Genomic DNA, 25,137 nt, shown 5'->3' with positions numbered 1-25,137 from the left:
TTATTTTATGCATCCCGGCTAGAGCATGACAACATACCCTGGCAAGAAATGCCAAAGCATAAGTTGCAAAAAAGCAGAGGAAAAAACAAAGCATGGTGGAGGCGAGTAGTGGAGGAGCATGGGCCCCTCGCCCTTTGGCCCTGGACGGCCAATGCCCCCCCCTCTTCCTCTCTCCCCTCGCCCCCGCCCCCGCCCCCGCCCCGCGCCTACAAATAGCCCCCGAGCCGAGCAACCACACCATACATGCTTGCAAACAAAGCCGCGGTGTGCCTCTGTAAGAAGTGCAGCCCAGCGATCCCAGCTCAAAGAGTCAGGACTACAAGCCAAGATCACTACTCCCAACCACTTCCAACACCCCAAGTGCTTCCAAATCCCAGGCTCCGATCCCCTTGCGGCGTGCCTGCATCTCTGAGGTAGTTGCTGGCTGCTACTCTTACTCTTGACTCCTCGCAACAGTCGCCAGTCATCTGTTCCTCACGTCTCTTTACGACCCTGCTTCTTCACAGGGAGCAAGCGAGACTGCCACTTCGCATCCATCCTCCTCCAGGCGGCGAGGATGTCGGTGGCGGTGTGCCGCGGCCCGGCTGTGCCGACGTTCGAGGCGCCCAGCTGGCTGCGCCCTGTCGAGCCGTACAAGCAGCCGGAGGCCGTCGTCGACGACCGGCCTAAGCAGGCGGACATATGGAACGCCATCCAGGCTGACGTCAACAGGGCGGCCGCCGGCGCCGACAAGGCATCGTCCAAGCCGTACGTGCACCCGCTCGTGCGCCGGTCGTCGAGCCTGATGAGCCAGAAGAGCCTCGAGGTCTGCACCGAGAGCCTCGGCAACGAGACCGGCTCCGGCGACTTCACGTCGTCCCTGGACCTGGCCTGCCTGCTCGACTCGGAGCTGCCGGCGGCGGCGGCTGCTGCCCCGGCGGAGGAGTCCTTCTGGCAGCACGCCGCCGCCGCCAACCGCGGCTGCGAGGAGGACGAGGAGGAGCAGTGGGAAGGGAACAAGGACCTCGCCGCGGTGAACTACCACTGCTCGGCCGGGACGCGGTCGCCGCGCCGCGCGTTCCCGCCGCCGCTGCCCTCCATGTCGCGCCGCGACGGCCCGTGCTTGCGGATGCGCCCGCGCCGCGAGGACGGGCGCCTCGTGGTCGATGCCGTGGCGGTGAGGCCGCGCGGGTACCTCCACGCGAGGCGCCAGGGCGGCCGCCTCCGCCTCTCCTTGGTCGAGTGCTGCGCGCGCGACCAGAGCGAGGAGACCAAGATCACCGCGGCGGCGGCGGAGGCGCCGTACTTCCCGACCATGGAGCCCCGGAACGTGCAGGAGGCAGAGTCGGAGGTGGAGATGGAAGAGGAGGACGAGGCTGACGAGGAGGAGGTGGAGGTGGTGGACAGGGGCACCGTCGTGGAGGTCAAGGTGAGCTCGCAGCCGCAGACGCCCGCCGCCGCCAAGGTGCACCGCTCGACGCTCGTGATCAACAAGTTCGTCGGCAGCACGCCGCTGTCCGTGGACCACCAACCCCGGTGCCACGCCGACACGGCAGCGGAGCCCGAGGCGGAAGCCAGCGACGACGAGGAGGCGGCGGCGGCGCAGTCACCACGGCCGAGCCTACGCCGGGTGCCGTCGTCCACGACGACGCTGGCGGCCGCGGTCGCCGTGGCCTCGACGGGGACCGACGTCGTCCCGCCGGCTCCGGAGGACGAGGACGGGTGCGGCGGCGTGCACCTCTCCGCCTCCGCCGCCGCCGACGCCGAGCCCAAGCAGCTCCTGCTGTTCACGTCGCGGCGGGGGGACAAGCAGGACCTGCTGCAGAGCGTGCGGCGGTGCCGGCAGCTGCGGCAGAAGCCGCTCTTCATCCTGGAGCCCTACTGCATTGCCACCTCCTGAACAACAAAGCCGTCGGTGACACACACACGCCGCTGCGCTCGCGACAGTCCGGTCGTCGCGTCGCCATTGCTAGCCCTAAATTAATCACTAGCAAATCAAGCACGGTCCTGATTAGCCCCCCCATTATAATAACCTCGTCCATCCGTCGCCGTCACAGTGGCTGCTGCATGCTGGGCATTTTTTTTTTGCGACACATCCTTCCCATGTGTTGCTTGGTGTTCTTCCTTTTTGGGACTGGTCGTGCTGCATCGACCGGTCGCCCCCCTTTGGTCCCTTGCGTGCAGTGGCCTCTCGTGCGCTAGTAGCTTGCTGCCTCCTTATTATTTGCGGTGTGATTTGAGTAAGTAATTTGTCAATGGATTAACAGATTTGCTGTATAAGCACAACCCTTTAGTGTTTCCCTATGGATTTATTAGATTCACTGTTGTACTTGGATGAGGCAAAATCATATATATCCACCAGAGATTGTCATTTTCAGACGCATGCCGCCTTCGATTTTTTTTCCTTTTTTTTAAAAACTGTTTTCGGGTACCGATCGAATCCTGTGGCGATGGTGGGTTCGTGCATGACGCCTACTAGTAGCGCGGTCCGTTGGATCCTGGAGAAGATTTTTGGAGAAGACGTATGTATGTGCGTACCGAACAATTGTCGCAATGGGAAAAAAGGATAAGATAAAAAAAGGATGCGGGAACTAGTATGGCGTGTCTTGCTGGTTTGGGTAACCCTAGATCGATCACACTGAGAGTGGATAGACAGATATGCATGCGACGTTTCGGTGCTATTCATATGAAATATCCATGGTGCTTTCTTTGGCTGGGGGAGGTAAATGGTGCCACGGCAACTTTTGTTGAAAGTCGTTGCTGTTCATTGCAACGGAACATATTATATATAATGCGGCATTAAGTTATTTTGCCACAGCTGGATTCTTTTTTTATTTTTTTTCTGATGGCAATATCGCCGTATTGTGACAATTGATATGTTATGGTAATAGTTTAGAAGTAGGTTGTAACAAGAAAAAATGTTATCGCTATGAGGACAACTGCAGCAACATATATGAAGAATGCATGCACACCCAATTTTTTTAATTTCATATTATTTTTTCAGAATGACTTTGGATCTTACATTTTGTGACAAATGACATCTATGGATAAACTATGAAAGTGCCAAATTGTAATTTTTCCAAAACATTAAAGCTCCTTTTTAGATGAAATTTAACCATTCCAAAATCCAAGGAACTCTAACTAGAGCTGTACCCTTTGTTTCCAATGCATTCCCATTTCAAAAGGAAAATCAATAATAATGTTGTATGCATATAGATACGATTAGCAGCACTGCCCTTGTTTCTGATGCATAGGTTCCAGTAACAACGATTGATTATTGTAATAGCGCTGTCAGTCCACAGTAGGCAGCGCTGCACTAGTACTAGTATCATGGAAAAGCTCCTCAATGTCCGTTCCTTGCGCGTGTTGGGAGGCATAAAAAGAAGAAAGGTGGGGAAGGAATCCTCTCGACCAACGGAGATGGAGCTCACGCACTGAATTATTCGAGAAGGGGGGTGGCCAACAAGGAACCAGCTCCCCCCGGTGGTTTAGATGACTGAAGATCTCGTCTCCACGTCACGTGTCCTGTGAGCCCCCGGCTCGCTGTCACGGCAACTTGCAGGACTAGACTCCAGCTCCAGCTACCAAAAAGAATCTCGTATGTATGAAATACTAAATGAAGTCTATTTATAAAATCTTTTTTAGGAATGGAATGAGTGTAACTTTTCGCGACGAATCTAATGAAGGTAATTAATCGATGATTTGCTACAGTGATGATATAGTAACCATCATATACTCGCGCGGTCAAATGCCTTATTAGATTCTTCAGGGTCACTAGCGCAAGGGTTCTAAAGTTAGTTTTATAAGCTGACTTTATTTAACACCATAATTAACGGTCAAAGTGTCACTATTCACTAACACCTACAAAACTAGCGCGAACCAAACAAGGCCACTGCGCTGTGGTTGCAGTAGCGGCGGTAGCGGGCCTGGAACCGGCTGGCCGCCGCCGCCGCCGCCGCCCACAGGCCGCTATCAGGGGTCAGTCAATCATACGCCGCAGGCTGGATGCTCCGCACCGGAATGCAAAATACAACCGGGAAATTGCATGGACAGCCTGCACGGAGGGTGAGACCACCTGGACCCGGAGACGACCGGTATTTTTTTTTCATATGCGCTGAAGCTGAACACACATCAGCATTCTGATTCTGATTCAGGCCCTGTTTAGTTTTCATTAAAATTCTAAAACTTTACAAGATTTCTCATCATATCGAATATTTTAACGCATGCATGAAATATTAAATATAACTAAATAAAATAACTAATTACATAGTTTGTCTATAATTTACGAGACGAATCTTTTGAGCCTAATTAACCCATGATGAAATAATAATTACCAAATACAAATAAAAATACTACAATACGCTACACCCAAAAATTTACGCAAATAAGACCTCCGGCCTGGTCGGCAATCACACGTAGTACAGGCACACATCACCTAGGAAATGCGCCGCCCTCTCTCTGAGCGCCGCTGACCAAGCGGCTGTCACTGCCATTGCAATTAGCCTGAAACTAGGGGTCCGTTCCGTTCTCGCACGGAACAGCCAAGACCTGCTCCTCCGGTGGTATCAGTATCTCTGCCTTGAGTCGCTCACATCACGTCTGCCGATCTCCTTCGTCTGCAAGGCATGCGTGATCCGAACCAAAAGGGGCAGCAGGATCGGAACCAAATCGTTGCTGAAGAACCATGACCCCGCGCTGTTCCTCTTCTCCTCCAAGGTTCAGTCTCCGTCGGCCGGCACACCGGAAAAGCCGGTGGCAAAAGAGAGGCCCCGAGCAGATGGTACGCGGGGATTTGCGTAGGCCGCTACTGTTGCAGCGGGAACCGATGCTCATCCAGCCGAGAAGATTTTGTCCCCGGCCGACGCCGACGCCGACGTACTGCACCTGTCGCAATGGCATAGTGCCACCAACACATTCTCTGCGTTTTTTTTAAATCTTTGTTCAGTGAGTGAACCTGCTGCGGCTACCGGATTTCCTCATTTCGCCGTGTGCCAGGGGCACACGGTGAAGCCCATTTAGCACACGGCGAAAACTTCATCGTGGATGGCCGACGGCGAAGCACCGACGGCAGCCACTGGCACAGCGAAGAGGGTGTTCGCCGTGTGTCATATATCGGGCACACGATGAACACATTCGCCGTGTGTTATTCATGGCATACGGCAAAATAAAGATAATAAACGGCATCGGCCGGAGTTGACGGCGGCGGGGTCGACTTCTCCGTGTGCTAAACGTGTAACACACGGCGAAGATTAGATACTTCGCCGTGTGCCGCGGGCCCTGGGCACACGGCGAAGAGGAGAGGTTTGCCGTGTGCCTACCGTGTGACACACGGCGAAGTCCTGGTTGGGGGACCAGGTGGCAGCATACTTCGCCGTGCGCCAGAGCCCGCGGCACACGGCAAAGGCTGGTCAGTTCGCCGTGTGCCGCCGCCTGGCACACGGCAAAGTAACCAGAAACAATCTGTATTTTTTTGTTTTTTCACATTTAAAGTACCCACTCAAACCATATATCATAGATTATATATCATAAAAGCACATGCAATATATATATATATATATATATATATATATATATATATATATATATATATATATATATATATATATATATATATATATCATGACAAACCACAAATTCACAAGCATGTATCTTCTCATATAGCATCTTAAGACTACGAAGAAATTTTTGTGCCTCGTACATGCTCTTTGGAAGAATGTGTCCTTCCGGAAGCAGACTACCAAAAACTGTCAATATTTTGTCGAAGCCATCTCGACTAATGCCACACTCATACTTTAGGGCCAGTACGCGTGCAATAGCATCGAACTGAGAAACATTGGTATGCTGGTGAAGTGGTTTCTGTGCCGCAGACAACATGTCGTAATACTGCTTTGCCGTAGGCTCTGACGGTTCCTCTCTAGGTCCTTCTTCGAAGTGTGCTTCCTGAAAGTCTGCTAACATGTTTGCGCAACCGGCATCAGTATCATAATCATCGATGCGTTGCCTCACTACCTCTTCTCTCGCACGATGGGTTTCACCATGGCAGATCCACCGGGTATAGTTTTCCACAAACCCATTTGTGATAATATGTTTACCCATAGTGAATTATGATTGATGTATGCTATTTTGACACTTGGTGCATGGACACGGCATTCTACTCTGTCCTCTATCAAATGTCTTTTCCAAAAAATCATTGACCTTTAGAGCAAGCTCAATATACTCTTGTTCGCTTTGCCAGCCCTTGTACATCCACTCACGGTCATCCATCCTTTAACATATGAGCGAGAAATTTAAAAATCGATTCCATATACACGATATCTAACAAACTCTAATAGGTGAAGATATATCCTAATTCCACCCGATGATGCGTAGATATGGTTGGTTTACATGATCCACTCCTAGCCGAGACAGAATTTCGGCAGCACCTCCCCGCTGCTCTCCAAATACACGTCCTGTCAAGGAGATTGTGTATCCGGAGAACAACAGGGAGGTGATGCCGAAACTCTGGCACGGATCGGGGTTGACCATGAAAACTAACCATATCTACGCACCCTTGGGCTGTCCAAATGACGTGGACAATTCGAAACACATACGGTTCCATATATGCAAAGAGCTGCATATTTCAAACCGTATCTCTTTCGAACGGGAGACGCCTAGGTTACGTGAAGCACAAACAAGATAAGTAAATAAAAGTCTGTGATGACTCACCTAACTGTCCTGCAAAGTGACGAGTCAAGAACGGTACCCCAACCTCTCCTACAAACAAAAAACAACTATATAGTATCAATAATTGAACATTTCAGTTTCAAATTCTGCAAAAATAAAACAGCACAGTGGTCGACAACCAACAAACATGCCTCAGATATGTTCGCTTTCATTTGACCTTGAACTTGAAGCATAAGAAACCTAAAATAAATTCATGACCGTCATTAAACCATGTGACACATCCAGCCCAATCTTAACATCGTCGCACCCAAGTTGTTGCTTGGGCATGGATGTGTCACATGATTTCATGACAATCATGATAAGCATGTCCATAGAACAGAAATAACACACTTCGACTAACACTCATGCTCAAGCTCAAGGTCAATATATATAGCATATATCATCACAGGCAATCGAGTTTTCTATCTAAACAAGTGACATACAAATACAACTACCTACCAAAAATCTAACTAAAAGCACTACCAAAATACAGGATGCGAAATTTTTGTTGAAATCCTCACCTAGGAGCAACGGCGAGCGGCGAACCTCCGGCGAGAACCTCCGATCTTCTCCTCTTCAAGGCCGGCTCCTCTTCCTTCTTCTTCCCACGGCTGCCACCTCCTCTTCCTGCTCTTCTCCCCACGGCTGCCTCCTCTGCTCTTCTTTGTACGGCCGGCTCCTTTTCCTCCTCTCCTCCTCCTCTTCCTCTTCCTCCTCTGCTCCTCCTCCTGGGCCCGCTGGCAGGGGTGTACGCCGCGCGCCTCCTCCTACTGGGCCCGTGGGCGGCGGTGCTGGCCGGCACGCTACCGTAGCCGCGGCCCAAGGCACAGGAGGCCGGCGCAGCCCGGGGCGCGGGCCCTCCGCGCAAGAGCACAGGCGGCGGCGCGCGGCGTGGGCGGGCACGGCGGGAGCAGGGCGAGCGCGGCGCGGGGCGCGGCGTGGGCGGGGGCTCCAGGGGGCGGCGTGGGCGGAGCTCCGACGGCGGCGTGGGCGGGGGTCTGGCGGCGGCGGGGCAGCGGCGCGGCGCGCGGGGCGGGAGTGACTGTGAGAGGGTGTCGACTGAGCGAGTGGATGAGCGAGAGAGAGTTCGAAACGGCTAAGTGGTGGGTGGTTCGCCGTGTGCCAGATCCAGGACACACGGCGAAGTAATAAGTTCGCTGTGTGCCAGATCCCAGGCACACGGCGAACACCCAATTCTATATTCCATGTAAATGAAATTTGTATTCTTTTAAATTTTTCAATGTCATTTTCGAAATTTATTTTGAAATTAAAAACAATACCTTAAAGTTCACTAAAGAACATGAATATAATTTTTTCACTCATGTTAAATCATTATTTCATGTACTAATAGTTCAAATTCAATTTATATCGATTAAAGTTGTATAAATACAGTTAATACGTTAAAATTATCAAACGGATCCAAAAAATGCAAAAAATTAACATGAAGTCAATTATGTTCTCTATTGTCTATATAAAAAGTGTAGAAACCAAATTCAAATTTGAACGTGTTTGCCCCTACAAACTTAACCGCGTCTTTCTCCGTTACCCAGATCTTCTTTGGGAAAGTTTGAGTTTATAAGCAGCGTAAGTGACAAAACGTGCGGAACTCCCTCAATTTTTTATCATAGATTCTATGTATGATAGCGTAACAAATCGACAAATCTCATAATTTTCAGACTTCGTTTGAATTTTTTAGAATTTTACAACTATTTGGTTCTACGTTCACGAGAACTTTTTGTGAACACCATTTTCGAAATGACAATGTCAACTACGACATGAGCTCTTACTGTGCACTCAGAAACATGAATATCATTTTTTTCAAGAATTTTTTCTATTATTTTATCACTCAGAAACACGAATATCATTTTTTCAATAATTTTTTCTATTATTTTATGTACTTGCAGTTCAAAATTTGACTCATCCGAAAAATTCGTTTAACAGATTCACAATTTTTATATATAGCGAACATTACGAGAAAAAAAGCCAAACTTTAATACAGAGTACCAAACAATGTCTCTGCAGCGTAGAAAAAGTTTCGAGTTTGAAAATTCAAAATTTTCAAAATTTTGAAAATTCAAAATTTTCAAACTGTTTGTCGTGTGCCAAGAAAAAGCACACGGCGAAGTGTCTTGTTTGCCGTGCGCCGAGCTATAGCACACGGCGAAGTGGCTTGTTTGCCGTGTGCCCCATGCGGCACATGGCAAAGTTGAGCGCCGTCAACCTCCGTCGGTCCCTCCGTCCACCTCCGTTCGCCACCTCCGCACGTGAGTGGCACGTGCACGATGTTTGCCGTGTGTTTTGAGGACGGCACACGGCAAAGATGGTAATATGCCGTGTGTTTGGTTTTTGCCGTGTGTTCCTAGGGCTGGCACACGGCAAAGAGTCAATTTTGCCGTGTGCATAGGGTTTGCCGTGTGTTTTATTTGCGGCGCACGGCAAAGGGGCTGTTTGTCGTGTGCCCGTCTTTTAGCACACGGCAAACCATTTGGCACACGACATATTAGCCGTTTGGTAGTGCTAGAAGCTTAAAAGTTAAAAGTGCAGCACCGTCGTCCGGGCCGGTCCGAACAAAGTTTTAAGATTGGAACTGTGCTGGGATGGGAGTTACGACAAATGCCGAGATGGAATGTGTGGTAGGAGAAAGGAGAATCCAGTCATTGGATGTTAGTTATTAGTTATTGCCGCCCCACTTATGACCCTAATTGAGCTGATGGTCCCCTCAAAAAAAAAATTGAGCTGATGGTCCAAAGACAAGTATACTAGCTAACCATCAAGTGCTGACCAACATAGCTAGGCTGAATTCCTGGGCTCAGTGCATGCTAAAATAATTTAGCCACCCTCTCTCCCCAAAAGTACTTGTACGAACCCTCTCATGACCCATGAGGTCAAACTTTATTCCCCACGTATGACACTATGCATGATCTGTGGCGTTCAGTGGAGGTGTTTGGTTCTTTCACCTATGCCTGTAGACACATTAGTCTGTCTGTCTATGGATAAGTTGCTACATTCCCCCCCCCCCCCCCCCCCCCCCCGACAAAGGGACTCCACTCTGCCCCCCCTGTTTCTTTTTTTTGTATAGGGGGGGGTTAGGGGCCAGTCTACAACATCAACATTGCGGCTAAGGAAAAAAAAAACAGCGGCAGCAGTAGAAGAAAAATATATAATACCAAAGTCATCAAGGAAAAGTAGTTTCATCCCAAAGTCAACTGCGTCAACAAGTGACGACCGAAAGGGATGCGTCCATGTCCAATGGGCACAATTGCGTAGGAATTAAGGTACGGCTCTTATCGGCTCACTTAGCAAGAGAATTTTGGCCTTAATATAATGCAGTGTAAAAACAATAAGCTTAATGAGATGCTGGTTCTTCCATGATGCTGTTGTCATCATGTCGACCTACCCATATTGGAAAGTGACCATGTATTATACGCGCGAATGACGTATGCTATACTTAAAAGGTACCATACCAAGTCGATCCCATTGGTAGTACTATATATGCACGTATTAACAAGAGTTTATGTTAAAAAAGTCATGGAAAGGGTCAGCCCCACTACAGGTCTATAGCATAATTGTTGTAATAACAAATTAATAAAGCTAGCTACAGAGAGATATAGTTTATGGAAAATGAGAGCGTGGTGCGTCACGACGTGGAAAAGAAAGAACCTAATACTTTCCCTGTCCTCGGCAAAAAGTCACTTTAGTTTTACCCTTAGTATAGCAAACTGCATCTTACAATCCCAGGTTGAAAAACTAATGCCGACCGGAATATGAAAAAGTTCGCCTATACCGCCTAACAATGGCAATGCGGCTGCTCTCTCTTCTGCCTTCGCCGCAAAAATAAAATTCCCACCTGAGAAATGAGGAAATAAAGCCCGGCTAGAATAATGTTCAGAAAAGAAACCATGTTGGAAATGTCAACAGGAAAATAAAATATCATGCAATTGGCTAAAAAAGATCATGTGTGTATACAAGCCCATATATGTATTTTGTAGGGGAGAGGCGAGCTGCCACTTTTAAATTTAAAACTTTATAATTCCCGAGTATTCGAGGGTACAGCGGCCATTTCAAGACATGGCACCTAGTCGACGTCTTCTCCGTTTGTCCACGCAGCTGAAGCTTCTTGACAGTGAAGGCCCCACTCGTCTTGTCAGCTGCTTCAGTCGCCTGCCTCGTTCGTTGCTGTGCATTCGGCTTGATCAACGAGACCTTGCAGGAGCCTTGCATTTGCATAGAGATCAGAGGCACGCATCCCCTTCGCAGGACTGAAATAACTGAAAAGAAAACGCTGACCCTTTATTTGGCTGCATGGACTGAGAGAAATAAAAGTAGGGTCGGAATGCAGTAATGCGCGCCACACGCAATGCGTGCATCTTTGGCTGCAGGCGGATGTTCGACGGGCGCAGTCGGGGTCGGGGGCTTCCATTCGAATTCCTCCTGATCGGAGGAGATGCGACCTTATCTCCATCCACCGCAGCAAACATTCTCCCCCCTTTCACCTTTCCACCGCTTTCACCCTTGCTTTCAGAGGGACATAAAACTATTGCGCCCTCACAGCATCGCATGGCTCACGTTCAGCGCCGGCCGGGGCTAGCAGACGCGCAGTCACTGGCCAATTAAGTGGCCAGCACCACGCATCATCGCCGCCAAATTCCCTTGCCGCCTATGCATAAAGAAAGCAGCGGTTCCTCCTTCCACTTAAAAACAACGCAAGCCCTGCATGCGGAATGGACGCCGCGGTTGCGAATGTAAGACGCGAGAACGACAGCTAGTGGCGCCATGGATTCTTGGTTCCGGTAAAGCCTAAAGTCTCTCTCTCTCTCTCACAGCTGTGAGCTGTGCTCGATCAGGGGGCCAGGAAATCTATCGCACATTCATGCGGCCTAATTCTTGCCATGCGTATGCGGGCTGATTTTGCCGGAGTGAATCCCCTATGGATCGGATCTATCGGTGAACGGTGACGGCCTCGCTCGGTCGCGCGACACACCGCTTTCTCATCAGAACTAGTTCAGAATATGTGTTCTCTTATACTCCCTCCGTTCCGAAAAACTGAACGTTTAGGACATGATCACGGTAACCAAGGTGGAGTTAATTAGGGGGTATTTTTCCCTGTCTGCCCCTAATAAATAGACCTGGGGGTGCATTCCTTCCGAGAAACAACTTTAGCCCAGTTGGTGAGTGGAGCCAGGTGTGGGTCGCGCGCACCACGGTTCGAGTCCGGGTGGCCGCAACTTTTTTTGATGGATGCCCCATTTTGCTTGGCGCTGTTCCAGCCCGCGTGGCGCGTGGTTGGGGCGCGTTTTGCCACCGCGGTTCGCTCGTTTCGGCCGGGAAAAACGTTTTTTGATGGTGTTGGCGTGCGTTTTGGCCCTTTTTTCGCTCCTTCGACCGGGAAAACAATTTTGCGATGGCGCCACTCCCTCCGACGTTATAGATTCACCGTGGATATTTAAACCGAGTTGTTTCCCTGCCGACGCTTGCTTCCCTTTGCTTTGCTTTCTCTGGCGACACTTCTTTGATTTTCTTTCCCTGGCGATGCTTCACGGCGCAATGGCTGATGGCAACGCTTGCCTTTGACCTCAACGTTAGATTAGAAGAAGATGACGACGACGGCTTCGATCTTAACAATGGTAACACTTCTTTGCTTCTTTGCTTTGCCTTGTCTTGCTTGCTTTGCTTTGCCTTGCCTTCCTGATGGCGACGCTTCTTTGCTTTGCTTCTTTGCTAGCTGTTCATTTAGAGGACGACGACGTGAGAGGCAGGGGAGGCCTGCTCCTTGGTGTGATGAGTGATTGCCAACACGTGGAGTGGACTAACTGTGTATAGTCGCGACTCTATGGAGATTGCGCCAGTTCTTGGTCTGTGGTGTGCAGGTACACGGATGGCGCGGTGGCAGCGAGATGGTTTGGACAAGAGCGAGGCACGTGCCGATGCACCATGCGGCGGCGTTGCGGTGGCAGGGAGCTCGATGACCATGCGGAGGCGGGAGACCTTGCGGATGGCGTTGGAGGCCCGACCGGATGACCGTGCGGTGGAGAAGGGCGGCCCAGATGCTTGGGCCACTGCTGGGCCGCGTTGCGATCCACTCCTGGCGCCAAGGCGGGACGGCGTGGAGTTTGTTGGTAGCTCGCGAAAAACCAACGGCAGGGATGCGTCGACGTCGGCCAAGTCGGACAGAGACGGCGATGGCGTCAGGGATGACGAAGGCGCTAGGGTTCCGGCGGGAGGTCGGACATGTGGCAACATCGGGCTTGGCGTGTGTGCCCGGAAACATCGCGCGGGAAGGTTTCGCGGTTCCTCCAAAACCGCACCCGAACTCGGTTTCGGCAGTTTTCCCAAAACTGCCCCCGTGAAGATTCCAGAAGGACGCGTGGCGACATCAGAGGAATTGCGTCGGGTCGAAGCAAAGTTCTCCAAGTCGTCGCAGCCGTCAGATGGACTTCAATGTATCTTTTTCGGTTTTGCCCCTAAGGGCCTTCTAGTTTATTTCTAGCCTTAGGGGTAGTTTAGTCTTTAGGTGGAGACTTGCAGGGAAAGGAATAGGGAGGCACCTGGAGTAGGTGGCGGGGGCTGGCAACAAAGTGACGCCCCCCTCTCCCTGGTGGGGTGCGCTGGACAGGAGTGCAGCAAGCTAGGCGCCACCCCTTCTTTCTCCTCTCTGTCTCTCGGTGTTCCTCTCCCTCTCCTTCTCTAAGGTAAGGTTCTGTTATCGCCATAAATTAACCGGATTAATTTATGGGCCGAAAGCAAGATGAGCTTAAAGCAGAAGACTAAGAAGACTTGTAAATCGGCTCCTGCGTGAGCATCTGGGCCACATGGGCCATGTATCCTTATATTTAGTTTAAGATTAGAGATAGAGTCCGATCGGGACAAGATTAGTTTAGATTGTTTCCCAAGTCTCCGGACTATAAATATGTATCCTTTGTTATTCGTAAAGGAGAGCGTCATCACGTCTCGCAAACAACAACTCTCGGCGTATCGCCACCCCTAATCCTCGGGTTTCATCCAAGTAAGTGCCATGCTGCCCTTATCGCTTCTTGCAATCAGGGCAGTATTGTTCTTGCTTTTATCTTGGTATTACTCGTACTGAAGCGTTTTTGATGGCGAGTAGTGCTAGTTATCTTGATGTTCATAGCATGGCTTTTAGTAGATCTGTTGTGCTTCGTTGCTTATCATCTACGAATATCATGTTGTCTCTGTGCAGTCACGTTTCAATCTCATGCCAGTTCTTGTCGCATAGAATTAGTTGCACAGAGGCAACACCCTGCTTCTTTTATGTCTAGTAGATCTAATATGTTATGGTTTGCTCTTATCTTAAGAGTTGGCGTAATATCTGCTAGGTTAGGCCTTGCAAACGGATTGGATGATCTGGTGGTGTAATAGATGCTTTATCTTAGCCTTGATAGGGATTGTTCCGGGAATCGGCTCTTGCTAGTTCTTAGACCTCTGTTTTGGGTTATGGTTTAGTTGTCTGTTATGTTCATTAGGCCTAGTCACGTGTAGAATGTTCCGATCTAGCAGTGAAGCTGTTACCATCGTGGATTAGATTAATTAGATTTAATTGAAGCAGCTTTATAGTTATTTGCTTTATTCACCAATATCTGGATGCAACAGATCCCATCTGACACCGGGACTTGATCGGCTCTTTAAAGCCGATGCAAGAGTCGTCCCGGGGAACCGACCATGGCTCGGACTTACATTTACACGTGTCTTTGTATGCAGGAAACTGTTTGGAGCACGTTCGCACCCTCCAGATCGGGTACAGGTCAGGTGGCACGCCCGGCTTTCCACAGAATCTCCGGGCGCGTGACGGAATTGCGGGCCGTCGACGAGGGAGCAGGGCCTGCCAGCGCCCCGGCGACCTCCCGGCTCTTCGTGTTGCCTGTCGCTACTCGCCGGTGGGTTTCGACCGACAATAGGTTCTAGGGATGAATTCTTGAGTCTTGTAAGGAGATTTTCGTGGGAAAGGAGGCCCTTCCCTCCTTGTGCCCTCCGGGGAGTTGAATTTGTTTCAATCTCAGATACTTCGTGCTTTGTTTCGCAACGATTTTCAATTTCGTTTGTTTGATCATGAAGTCTGGGATTGGCATGGTTTCTTGAGCTCTTTGACTTGATTCTAGTCCCTATTGCCTAGCGCAAAACCTCTAGGAATCACGAGCTCCTTGAAAACCAAGTTCTTGAGCTTTTCGTCTATAGAGAAAACCCCGTTCTTGATTGCCAAACCGTCGATTCCTTCCAAACCATGGATTGATTCGTCGATTCCTTCCGTGGAGTTGTTCTCAAGACCCTTGTGATCCTCCCTGCGAAGTTTTGTGTGATTTGAACTCGTTTTGATCCGCGAATCATCGAATTTTGAATTGAGCCGAGAAAAACAGAGTTTCTGGGCTCGGGCTGAAAGTTTTTCTATCACCGGTTTAACCGACGTCACAAACTTGACGCATCGGTTCAACCGATGAGTAGGAGCCTCGGGGTTTAGGGTTTTCGGCGGCTTGCTAGATGCACCGGTGCTTTTGCTCGCATTGACATCAGTTTAACCGACGTTGCTGCGTTGGTCTGCAATTTCGATCGTTCGACCGAACATATGCATATTTCCTAGCATCGGTTGAACCGTTGCTCAGCTCTTTTGGTTTTTGTCATCTCTCTGGACAACTGCACCAATGTCTGGGTGTGATTTTGTCGGTTCATCCGGCGTCTGATCGTCGGTTCAACCGACGCCCTTTGAATTGCGTCGTCGGTTTAACCGGCGTTTGCTTCTTACTGCTGCAGGCTCTGTACACCGGTTAGACCGACGCATTTCCCCTGTGCACGTCGGTTCAACCGGTGTATATACCGTGCGTTGCTTCGTACGCCGTTCTCGTGTGTATGCTTCCGCGCTTGTTCACGTTTGTTCCTAGGCTTGTTTTGTGTTAGTGTAGCTCTTTCTTAGCTGCTCTGCACTTCACCTAGGACTTTAGGTTTGGGGTGTATTTTTGGATCTTGAGCCAAAGCTTTCGATCGCGATATTTTTAAAAGGCTCTCATTCACCCCCCCCCCTCTGGTCGCATTTCTCGGTCCTACAATTGATATCAGAGCCGAGACAGTTTCTCTATAGCCTTCTCCGGTTCGAAACCATTGTGCGACCATGGGTTCACCAGGCAAACCCCCGATCTTCGATGGATCCGATTGCGACTATTGGAAGGTGCGCATGCGTGCCTATCTTTTGAGTCTAGGTTCCGAGGTCTGGGAGATTTGCGTGTATCCTGATTATGTGAACCTTGCGGTCCGCATGACCGAGCTTCAGGTTAGGAGACATGAGGTCAATAGCAAGGCGTACAACGCTCTCATAGCCTGTCTCTCTCGTCCTGAGTTCGATCGTGTCAGCGACCTTCTCACAGCCAGGGAGATTTGGGCACGGTTGGCCAATTTTCATGAGGGAACCAACCATGTCAAGTCTAGGCTGTATGAGACTCACCGGCGGGAATATGAGAACTTCACTTAGTTGTCCGGTGAGAGCATCGACACCATGTTCAGTCGTTTCCAGTCGATTGTGAACAAGGTGCGTGCGAACCAGCCACAGGGCACCCAGACCTACTCTGATCATGAGAAGGCTATGAAGCTTCTCTATGCTCTTGATCGCAAGGTCTGGGAGGTGAAGGTCCAGACTATCATAGAGTCTGCTGGCTATGAGACCCTCGCCGTGGATGAGCTGTTCAGCAAGCTCAAGGCTTCGGAGGTGGAGAAGCTCTCTCGAGCTAAGATGGAAGGCAATCATGTTGATGCCTCTGCCTCCAAGTCTATGGCCCTGGTAGGCAACTCTGGAGCTAACTCTGACCCCTCTCTTGGAGGTTGTTGCTTGTCTTCTCTTGTGTCTGTGACAGATGAGCAGTTGGAGGTGCTGGGGAACGAGGAGCTTGCATTGATCATCCACAAGTTCCAGCGCGCCTTCAACAACAGACAAGCACGAGCGAAGACATGCTTCAACTGCGGCAAGACCGGCCACTTCGCTGCCGAATGCCCCAAGAAGAAGAGCTCCAGGGATGAGGACGACCGCTCCAGGCACGAGGAATACCGCGAGCACCGCCACAAGCACAAGAGTGGGGACTCCCACAAGAAGAAGGGCGGATGCTCCAAGCGGCACCACGAGCGGAAGAAGAAGAACATCGGCAAGTACAAGAGCAAGCAAGCGTTCGTCGCCCAGAGTGAGGATCACTCCTCCACTAGTCAGAGCTCGACGTCTTCGTCTTCATCTAGCTCCAGCGACTCCGACTCACACCACCGCGGCGAGAAGAAGCGGAGCTCCAAGAAGAAGGCCACGGAGGGCTTCACTAGCCTTTGCCTCCATGCTGGGAAGGCAGCCGGTTTCTGCACCATGACCATTTACTCCGACGCCGATGGGACTCCTTCCACTACGGCAGAGCGTGCACCTCAGCCAGAGTCAAGCTCTGAGGTACGTCCTGAGCACCCCACTCCTGAGGAGTTGGAGGATCTTTACACTGCCTTGGATAATCAGGATTTGATCATTAAGGATGCTAAGAGGCAGTTTAGAGCGTTGAGACAGGAGCTGAAGGAAGCTAAGCTAGCTCTAGAGATTGCTCAGTCTGCCCCTATAGTGGAGGACTGTGAGGAGGAGGATGAGTGCAGTCAGTGCATCGGTTTGATGTCTGACTTGTCCGAGCTCAGGAGCAAGTATGATGAGAACTTGCTCAAGCTCGAGGAGGGCAAGAAGGCCTTGGACGAGCTCAAGTCTCGGCCTACCCTCTTGGGTGCTTGTAAGGAGTGCCCAGCGTTTAGAGAAGAGCTTAAGGAGAAGAATGCTGATTTGAGGAAGTTGGAGAAATCTGCAGTCCCTAGCTCGTGCTCTGCTGATTGTACTGTGTGCCCAAGCCTGATCTCTGAGCTTGAGGAGGCACGGAAGGACAAGACCCGGATGGAGGAGGAGAACTCCCACCTTCAGGAGATTCTCAGTTGGGTGTCCGCCCGTGAGCCTCAGTTGGGTATGATGGTTCAGCAGTTTAAGCGTCCTGATGGTGTTGGGGTTGGTTTTGCTTTTACTCCTGCTGACTTTGTCCAACCCTATGGCAAGATTGGTGAGATGCTTGAGCCGAGTGTGAGTGCACTTTCTTCTTCCACAGCTCCACCAGTTCCTAAGCCAGCACCAATTAAGGATGGAATCCTCACTGAGCCACCCAAAGTTCCACCTAAGAATCCAGTGTGGGTTCCCAAGCCAAACCACCTCAAGAACCGACTGGATACACTCCCTCCTAGTGGTAAGCCAATTCCTAAGCCCAAGGTGAGGACTCAGCCCCTCAGAGTACCTCAGAGAGCCCTAGCACCTACACCACAGCCTACACACAAGAGAGAGCCTTACCAGTGTGAGTGGTGCGAAAGGGAGGGTCACTTGGCAGAGTTTTGCTTCCGGAGGTTGAGGTTTGAGCGCAGGTAGCCTGAGAGGCGCGCTCCGGAGGTGTTCCACCAGCCTACAGGTGGACACGCTCCAGCTCGACGTGGGCAGAGGCGGGATGCCAGGCCACGTCGTGTAGGTGGAGGAGGGGGAGGCGGTGGTGGATACCGCGCTCCTGTTGGTGGTTTCGCCGGCCCTGTTTCACACCGTGCTTTCGATGGTGGTCAGCATGGCCCAGGCTTTGGTGGCGGAGGCGCACCACATTTTCCTCAGCGTGGTGGACGTCAGCCACAGCTTTCGTTTGAGGATACTTACCCTGCTTTCGAGCAGATGGCACGACACTGGTTTGCTTCTTTCTGTGCTAACCCCAGTGTCGGGCCATTTGCCCGCTCTTTCTCTTCCTACTGAGCAGGACACTCGAGGCCTGGAGGACATATGGCTCATGGACTCCGGTTGTTCGCGCCACATGACCGGAAGTCACAGATGGTTCTCCAGCCTCTCCCCGATGAAGGACAAAGAGTACATCACCTTCGGGGATAACAGCAGAGGAAAGGTACGTGGAGTTGGCGCTATTCGGATTTCTGATGACTTCACCCTGAGAGAGGTTGCTCTTGTTGATAAACTTGGTTTTAATCTGCTTTTTGTGTCGCAACTTCTTGATGATGGGTTTGAAGTGAGTTTCAAGAGAGGTTGCTCGCGTGTTCTTGATTCCAGAGGAGAGTTTGTGTGTGGCATTGTTCCTCTTGGCCGTGTGTTTCGCATTAACTTTTCTGGATCTTCTTCTAGCACCTCTCACTAGTCTGGTGACTGGTCAGTCTTCTGAGCTCTGGAAGTGGCATAGGGGGCTTGGTCACTTGAGTTTTGACCTACTAGTTAGGCTCAGCTCACTTGATTTGATCCGAGGATTGCCCAAGCTCAAGTTGGACAAGGACCTTGTTTGTCACCCGTGTCGTCACGGGAAGATGGTTTCCCTTCCGCACCCACCTGTGAATCAGGTGATGACATCGCACCCAGGCGAGCTTCTTCACATGGACACCGTTGGTCCTGCTCGTGTGCGCTCTGTCGGTGGGAAGTGATACATTCTTGTGATCGTTGACGACTTCTCTTGATACTCTTGGGTTTTCTTCTTGGAGACTAAGGATGAGGCTTTTAAGTACTTTTGAGACCTTGCTTTGAGGTTACAGAACGAGCTTCCACAGGCCATGAGGGCTATTCGCAGTGATAATGGTACTGAATTTAAGAATGCTCGTTTTGATATCTTCTGTCGTAGCTTTGGTCTCGATCACCAGTACTCCTCTCCTTATGTTCCTCCACAGAATGGCGTGGTTGAACGCAAAAACCGGACCCTAGTGGAGATGGCCAGGACGATGCTCGATGAGCATAGGACTCCTAGGCGTTTTTGGGCCGAGGCAATCAACACCGCATGCTATGTTGCCAACCGCATCTTTCTTCGCGCTTTCATGAAAAAGATTTCTTATGAGTTGCGGTTTGGTCGGCAGCCCAGAGTGTCCCACCTGCGTGCTTTTGGTTGCAGATGCTTTGTTCTGAAGGAGGGAAATCTTGATAAGTTCGAGTCTAGGAGCGCTGATGGCATTCTTCTTGGCTATGCTCTTCAATCTAGAGGCTATCGTGCTCTTATTCTTGAGACTAACCGGATCGTCGAAACTTGTAATGTAACCTTCGACGAGTCCACTCCTTTGTCTGCTTCTTTGGAGTGTGCAGGTGATGATGAGTTTGGCCTGGACATCTTCGAGGATGAGGATGAGCCTGAGGCCTTTGAGGGTGATGGTGGTGTCCCTGCGCCGGCTGCAGGCCCACTTCCTGGTGATTCGAGTTCTGACGACGATGGCGGCCCGCTCCCCACAGCTTCGACTACGGCCGATCCACGTCCAGCTCAAGGTTCTTCCTCCGGGACCCATGTTGAGGGCGGTGGCGAGGCCAACTTCATCAAGAGAAGCACCACGACACATTCAGCGTCGTCATCCACCTCAACAAATGTTAGGTGACCTCAACGAGTGAACCACGAGGTCCAAGGTAACAAGTATCGCTGGCTTTGCTCATTTAGCGTTTGTTGCCTCCTTTGAGCCCAAAGATATTGGACATGCTTTATCTGATTCTAACTGGGTCAATGCCATGCATGAGGAGCTAGAAAACTTTGAGCGAAACCAAGTCTGGGTCCTTGTAGAGCCTCCACCAGATTGCCACCCTATAGGTACCAAATGGGTTTTCAAGAACAAACAGGGTGAGGATGGGATGGTTGTGAGGAACAAGGCTAGGTTAGTAGCTCAGGGTTACAGCCAACAGGAGGGGATAGATTATGAGGAGACCTTTGCTCCTGTAGCCCGTTTAGAGGCCATCCGTATCTTTTTAGCCTATGCAGCTTCGAAAGGGTTCAAGCTATATCAAATGGATGTGAAGAGTGCCTTTTTGAACGGGTTTATAGAGGAGGAGGTCTATGTGAAGCAGCCTCCTGGCTTCGAGAGTCCCAAGTTTCCAGACAGAGTTTTCAAGCTTCAGAAGGCTTTGTATGGTTTGAAACAAGCCCCTAGAACCTGGTATGCGAGGTTGAGAGCCTTTTTGCTTAAACAGGGGGTTTGTCATGGGATCGGTAGATAAGACACTGTTTCTCCTCAAGCGTGGTACTGATTTTCTGTTGGTTCAGATTTACGTGGATGATATCATCTTTGGTGGCTCCTCTCATTCTCTTGTTTCTAGCTTTTCTGATGATATGAGCAGGGAGTTTGAGATGTCGATGATGGGTGAGCTTCAGTTCTTCCTTGGGTTGCACATCAAGCAAACCCGAGATGGCACCTTCGTCCACCAGGCCAAGTACACCAAGGACATGCTCAAGAAGTTCGACTTCGGAGACCTCAGTCCCATGCCGACTCCCATGAGCACTTCTACGGCGCTGGATGAGGACACTGAAGGTGTGGCTGTGGACCAGAAGGAGTACAGGAGCATGATCGGCTCGCTCCTGTACCTGACGGCCACCAGACCCGACATCCAGTTCATGGTCTGTCTTTGCGCGAGGTTCCAGGCTTCTCCACGCACTTCTCACAGGAACGCTGTGAAGAGGATTTTCAGGTACCTTCGATACACTCCTGAGTTTGGCTTATGGTACTCTGCTTCCTTTTCTCTTGCGTTGGTTGGCTTTTCTGATGCTGATCATGGTGGGTGTTGGATTGATCGCAAGTCGACTTCAGGCACCTGTCAGTTTCTTGGAACTTCTCTTGTGTCTTGGTCTGCCCGCAAGCAAACTAGTGTGGCTCTTTCCACCACAGAAGCCAAATACATAGCTGCTGCTAGTTGCTGCTCTCAGATCCTTTGGATGAGACACACTCTCAGCGATTTTGGCCTAACCTATGGCAGAGTTCCCATTTTCATTGACAGCACCTCAGCCATTAGCTTAGCCAAGAACCCCGTCCTACACTCTCGCTCCAAGCATATAGACGTGAGGTTCCACTTCCTGAGAGATCACTATGAGAAGGGTGATATCGAGCTGACCCATGTGTCCACTGATAATCAAGTAGCCGACATCTTGACCAAGCCCCTAGAACAAGCCACCTATGCTCGCTTGCGGGGAGAGCTTGGCGTGTGCTACCCATTTTGAGTTGGGTAGTTGTTTTTGTAGTTTAGGATTTGTTTTTCCTTCTTTTTGCTTTTTCTTGCATTTTGTGTACATACCATCTTGCATTGCATTTGCTCATATGCATTACACTTGCACTAAGCTTCTCATGTATGATATATGCATTTGCTTGTGCCTTGTGCTATGCTATGAGTTGTATATATGCTTTGACCATGTGTAGCTAGCTCCTTTGAATATGTTGTATATTGGCTCTGAGCTTAGCTATTTTATTTTTTGAAAATCATAAAACATGGTCACCTTCTGGATCTGCTTCTAGCATGTGTAGGCTTGTATGCATATGCTATCTTTTTCATGCTTAGTGGGTAGGTCCTTGTTTCATGCAACATGATGCCCTTCTTCCTGTTGGATTAGTATAATTGGTATTTAATTTCAAAAAGTCCAACAATCTGGTATATCTTGGGTTGCTTTGAGTGAAAAGATCCAGGTGGGATTGCTTGCACCACTGTTCTTGATCCGAGACTGCTCCTCTTGAGAACTTGGACAAGGCTGTGGATGACTGAGAGTGGTGTCTTAAGCTTCTGATGGTCTTTGACCTAGGCTTGGCACATTCGCTAAGTTAAGCACTTGCAAGTTTTCAACCCCTGACACCAATTCTTTGTGTTTGAGAAATTTTCAATTGGCATCAATGTTGGTTGAGTGGCGGTTGCTATGATACGCTTTGGATAGCTCACCGGTATGTTCTTGATAGCACTAGCATGCTTGTTTACCTTCTAGTATGCTAGGTCCTTTATGGTGATGCTTTTCTTTTCCAAATGACAAATGCTTGCTCATGATCTGTATAGATATATTCTTATGAGCTTCTCCATGCATTGTCTTTGTATATGCACCCTCATATGCTGTGCTGTTTCGACCCTTGCAAATGCTTTTGTTCTGTACCTGGAAGCTTTTAGGCACGCATGCACTGCACTTCATAGCATATTTCCAGGGGGAGCATCTAGGCAGGGGGAGTTTCCTTGACGTGTGCCTTGTCAACAAGGGGGAGAGATTGTTGTTTGGTCTCACCTTAGGTTGTTGGTTGGTGTCTCACCTTAGGGGTTAGGGGGAGAATTTCTTGATCCTTGTCCTAAGGGGGAGAGATTGTGTGTTTGGTCTCAGGGAGAGATTCAGACCTTGAGTGTGCACACATCGGGGGAGAGTTGCATAGTGAGGGGGAGCTGCATTTCAGGGGGAGTTTTTGAGCTTTCTCATGCTCTTTGCTGGTTGCGTTGAGCTTTGCCTCTTTCTAGAGGGACCAGCTTTGCACATGCTTGGCTGTGTTGAGCCTTGCCTCCTTCTTGAGGGGTCAAGCATGTTTTGGAGTCAGTGCGTCGAGCCGTTGCCCTTGTCTTAGGGGCTAACTCTTTTGGCTTTGCTATCTCCAAGTGATCTTTTCTGGCTTTCATTCGCATTTGATCACTTGAGTTAGCTCTCTTTGTTTTCTATTTCTTTTTGGTTATCCTTTTCTTTCACCAGTGCCCGTGTGGGGTGTGGTGTTGACAATGCACTCATCAAGGGGGAGATTGAGAGGCAGTGGAGGCCTGCTCCTTGGTGTGATGAGTGATTGCCAACACGTGGAGTGGACTAACTGTGTGTAGTCGCGACTCTGTGGAGATTGCGCCAGTTCTTGGTCTGTGGTGTGCAGGTACACGGATGGCGCGGTGGAAGCGAGATGGATTGGACAAGAGCGAGGCACGTGCCGATGCACCATGCGGCGGGTTGCGGTGGCAGGGAGCTCGATGACCATGCGGAGGCGGGAGACCTTGCGGTGACGTTGGAGGCCCGACCGGATGACCGTGCGGTGGAGAAGGGCGGCCCAGATGCTTGGGCCACTACTGGGCCGCGTTGCGATCCACTCCTAGCGCCAAGGCGGGACGGCGTGGAGTTTGTTGGTAGCTCGCGAAAAACCAACGGTGGGGATGCGTCGACGTCGGCCAAGTCGGACAGAGACGGCGATGGCATCAGGGATGACGAAGGCGCTAGGGTTCCGGCGGGAGGTCGGACATGTGGCGACATCGGGCTTGGCGGGTGTGCCCGGAAACATCGCGCGGGAAGGTTTCGCGGTTCCTACAAAACCGCACCCGAACTCGGTTTCGGCAGTTTTCCCAAAACTGCCCCCGTGAAGATTCCAGAAGGACGCGTGGCGACATCAGAGGAATTGCGTCGGGTCAAAGCAAAGTTCTCCAAGTCGTCGCAGCCGTCAGATGGACTTCAATGTATCTTTTTTGGTTTTGCCCCTAAGGGCCTTCTAGTTTATTTCTAGCCTTAGGGGTAGTTTAGTCTTTAGGTGGAGACATGCAGGGAAAGGAATAGGGAGGCACCTGGAGTAGGTGGCGGGGGCTGGCAACAAAGTGGCGCCCCCCTCTCCCTGGCGGGGTGCACTGGACAGGAGTGCAGCAAGCTAGGCGCCACCCCTTCTTTCTCCTCTCTGTCTCTCGGTGTTCCTCTCCCTCTCCTTCTCTAAGGTAAGGTTCTAGGGATGAATTCTTGAGTCTTGTAAGGAGATTTTCGTGGGAAAGGAGGCCCTTCCCTCCTTGTGCCCTCCGGGGAGTTGAATTTGTTTCAATCTCAGATACTTCGTGCTTTGTTTCGCAACGATTTTCAATTTCGTTTGTTTGATCATGAAGTCTGGGATTGGCATGGTTTCTTGAGCTCTTTGACTTGATTCTAGTCCCTATTGCCTAGCGCAAAACCTCTAGGAATCACGAGCTCCTTGAAAACCAAGTTCTTGAGCTTTTCGTCTATAGAGAAAACCCCGTTCTCGATTGCTAAACCGTCGATTCCTTCCAAACCATGGATTGATTTGTGGATTCCTTCCGTGGGGTTGTTCTCAAGACCCTTGTGATCCTCCCTGCGAAGTTTTGTGTGATTTGAACTCGTTTTGATCCGTGAATCATCGAATTTTGAATTGAGTCGAGAAAAACAGAGTTTCTGGGCTCGGGCTGAAAGTTTTTCTATCACCGGTTAAACCGACGTCACAAACTTGACGCATCGGTTCAACTGATGAGTAGGAGCCTCGGGGTTTAGGGTTTTCGGCGGCTTGCTAGATGCACCGGTGCTTTTGCTCCCATTGACATCGGTTTAACCGACGTTGCTGCGTTGGTCTGCAATTTCGATCGTTCGACCGACATATGCATATTTCCTAGCGTCGGTTGAACCGTTGCTCAGCTCTTTTGGTTTTTGTCATCTCTCTGGACAACTGCACCGACGTCTGGGTGTGATTTTGTCAGTTCATCCGGCGTCTGATCGTCGGTTCAACCGACGCCCTTTGAATTGCGTCGTCGGTTTAACCGGCGTTTGCTTCTTACTGCTGCAGGCTCTGTACACCGGTTAGACCGACGCATTTCCCCTGTGCACGTCGGTTCAACTGGTGTATATATCGTGCGTTGCTTCGTACGCCGTTCTCGTGTGTATACTTCCGCGCTTGTTCACGTTTGTTCCTAGGCTTGTTTTGTGTTAG

At 50.3% G+C, this 25,137-nt stretch overlaps 1 protein-coding gene and 1 long non-coding RNA gene across 2 annotated transcripts; both read left to right on the top strand.

The window, feature by feature from the left end:
• Positions 1–239: 239 nt before the first annotated feature.
• Positions 240–2,294, top strand: LOC120650051 (protein FAF-like, chloroplastic). Its single transcript, XM_039927007.1, has 2 exons — positions 240–413; positions 507–2,294. Exon 2 carries the CDS (start codon positions 557–559, stop codon positions 1,877–1,879), a length of 1,323 nt encoding a protein of 440 aa, XP_039782941.1. The 5' UTR covers positions 240–413; positions 507–556; the 3' UTR covers positions 1,880–2,294.
• Positions 2,295–13,315: 11,021 nt separating this feature from the next.
• On the top strand, positions 13,316–14,695 carry LOC120648522. Its single transcript, XR_005664976.1, has 2 exons — positions 13,316–13,375; positions 14,595–14,695. It is a non-coding gene; the product is annotated as an uncharacterized LOC120648522 (long non-coding RNA).
• Positions 14,696–25,137: the final 10,442 nt, after the last annotated feature.

Source organism: Panicum virgatum, chromosome 9K (genome assembly GCF_016808335.1).
Source record: "Panicum virgatum strain AP13 chromosome 9K, P.virgatum_v5, whole genome shotgun sequence".
In the NCBI taxonomy this organism is placed as follows: Eukaryota; Viridiplantae; Streptophyta; class Magnoliopsida; order Poales; family Poaceae; genus Panicum; species Panicum virgatum.
Note: the sequence above shows the minus strand (reverse complement) of the source record. Positions and strands in the feature narration are given on the sequence as shown.

Bases quoted from the DNA above. Each gene is read 5' to 3' on its own strand.
- LOC120650051 (XM_039927007.1), top strand. From the start codon at position 557: ATGTCGGTGGCGGTGTGCCGCGGCCCGGCTGTGCCGACGTTCGAGGCG.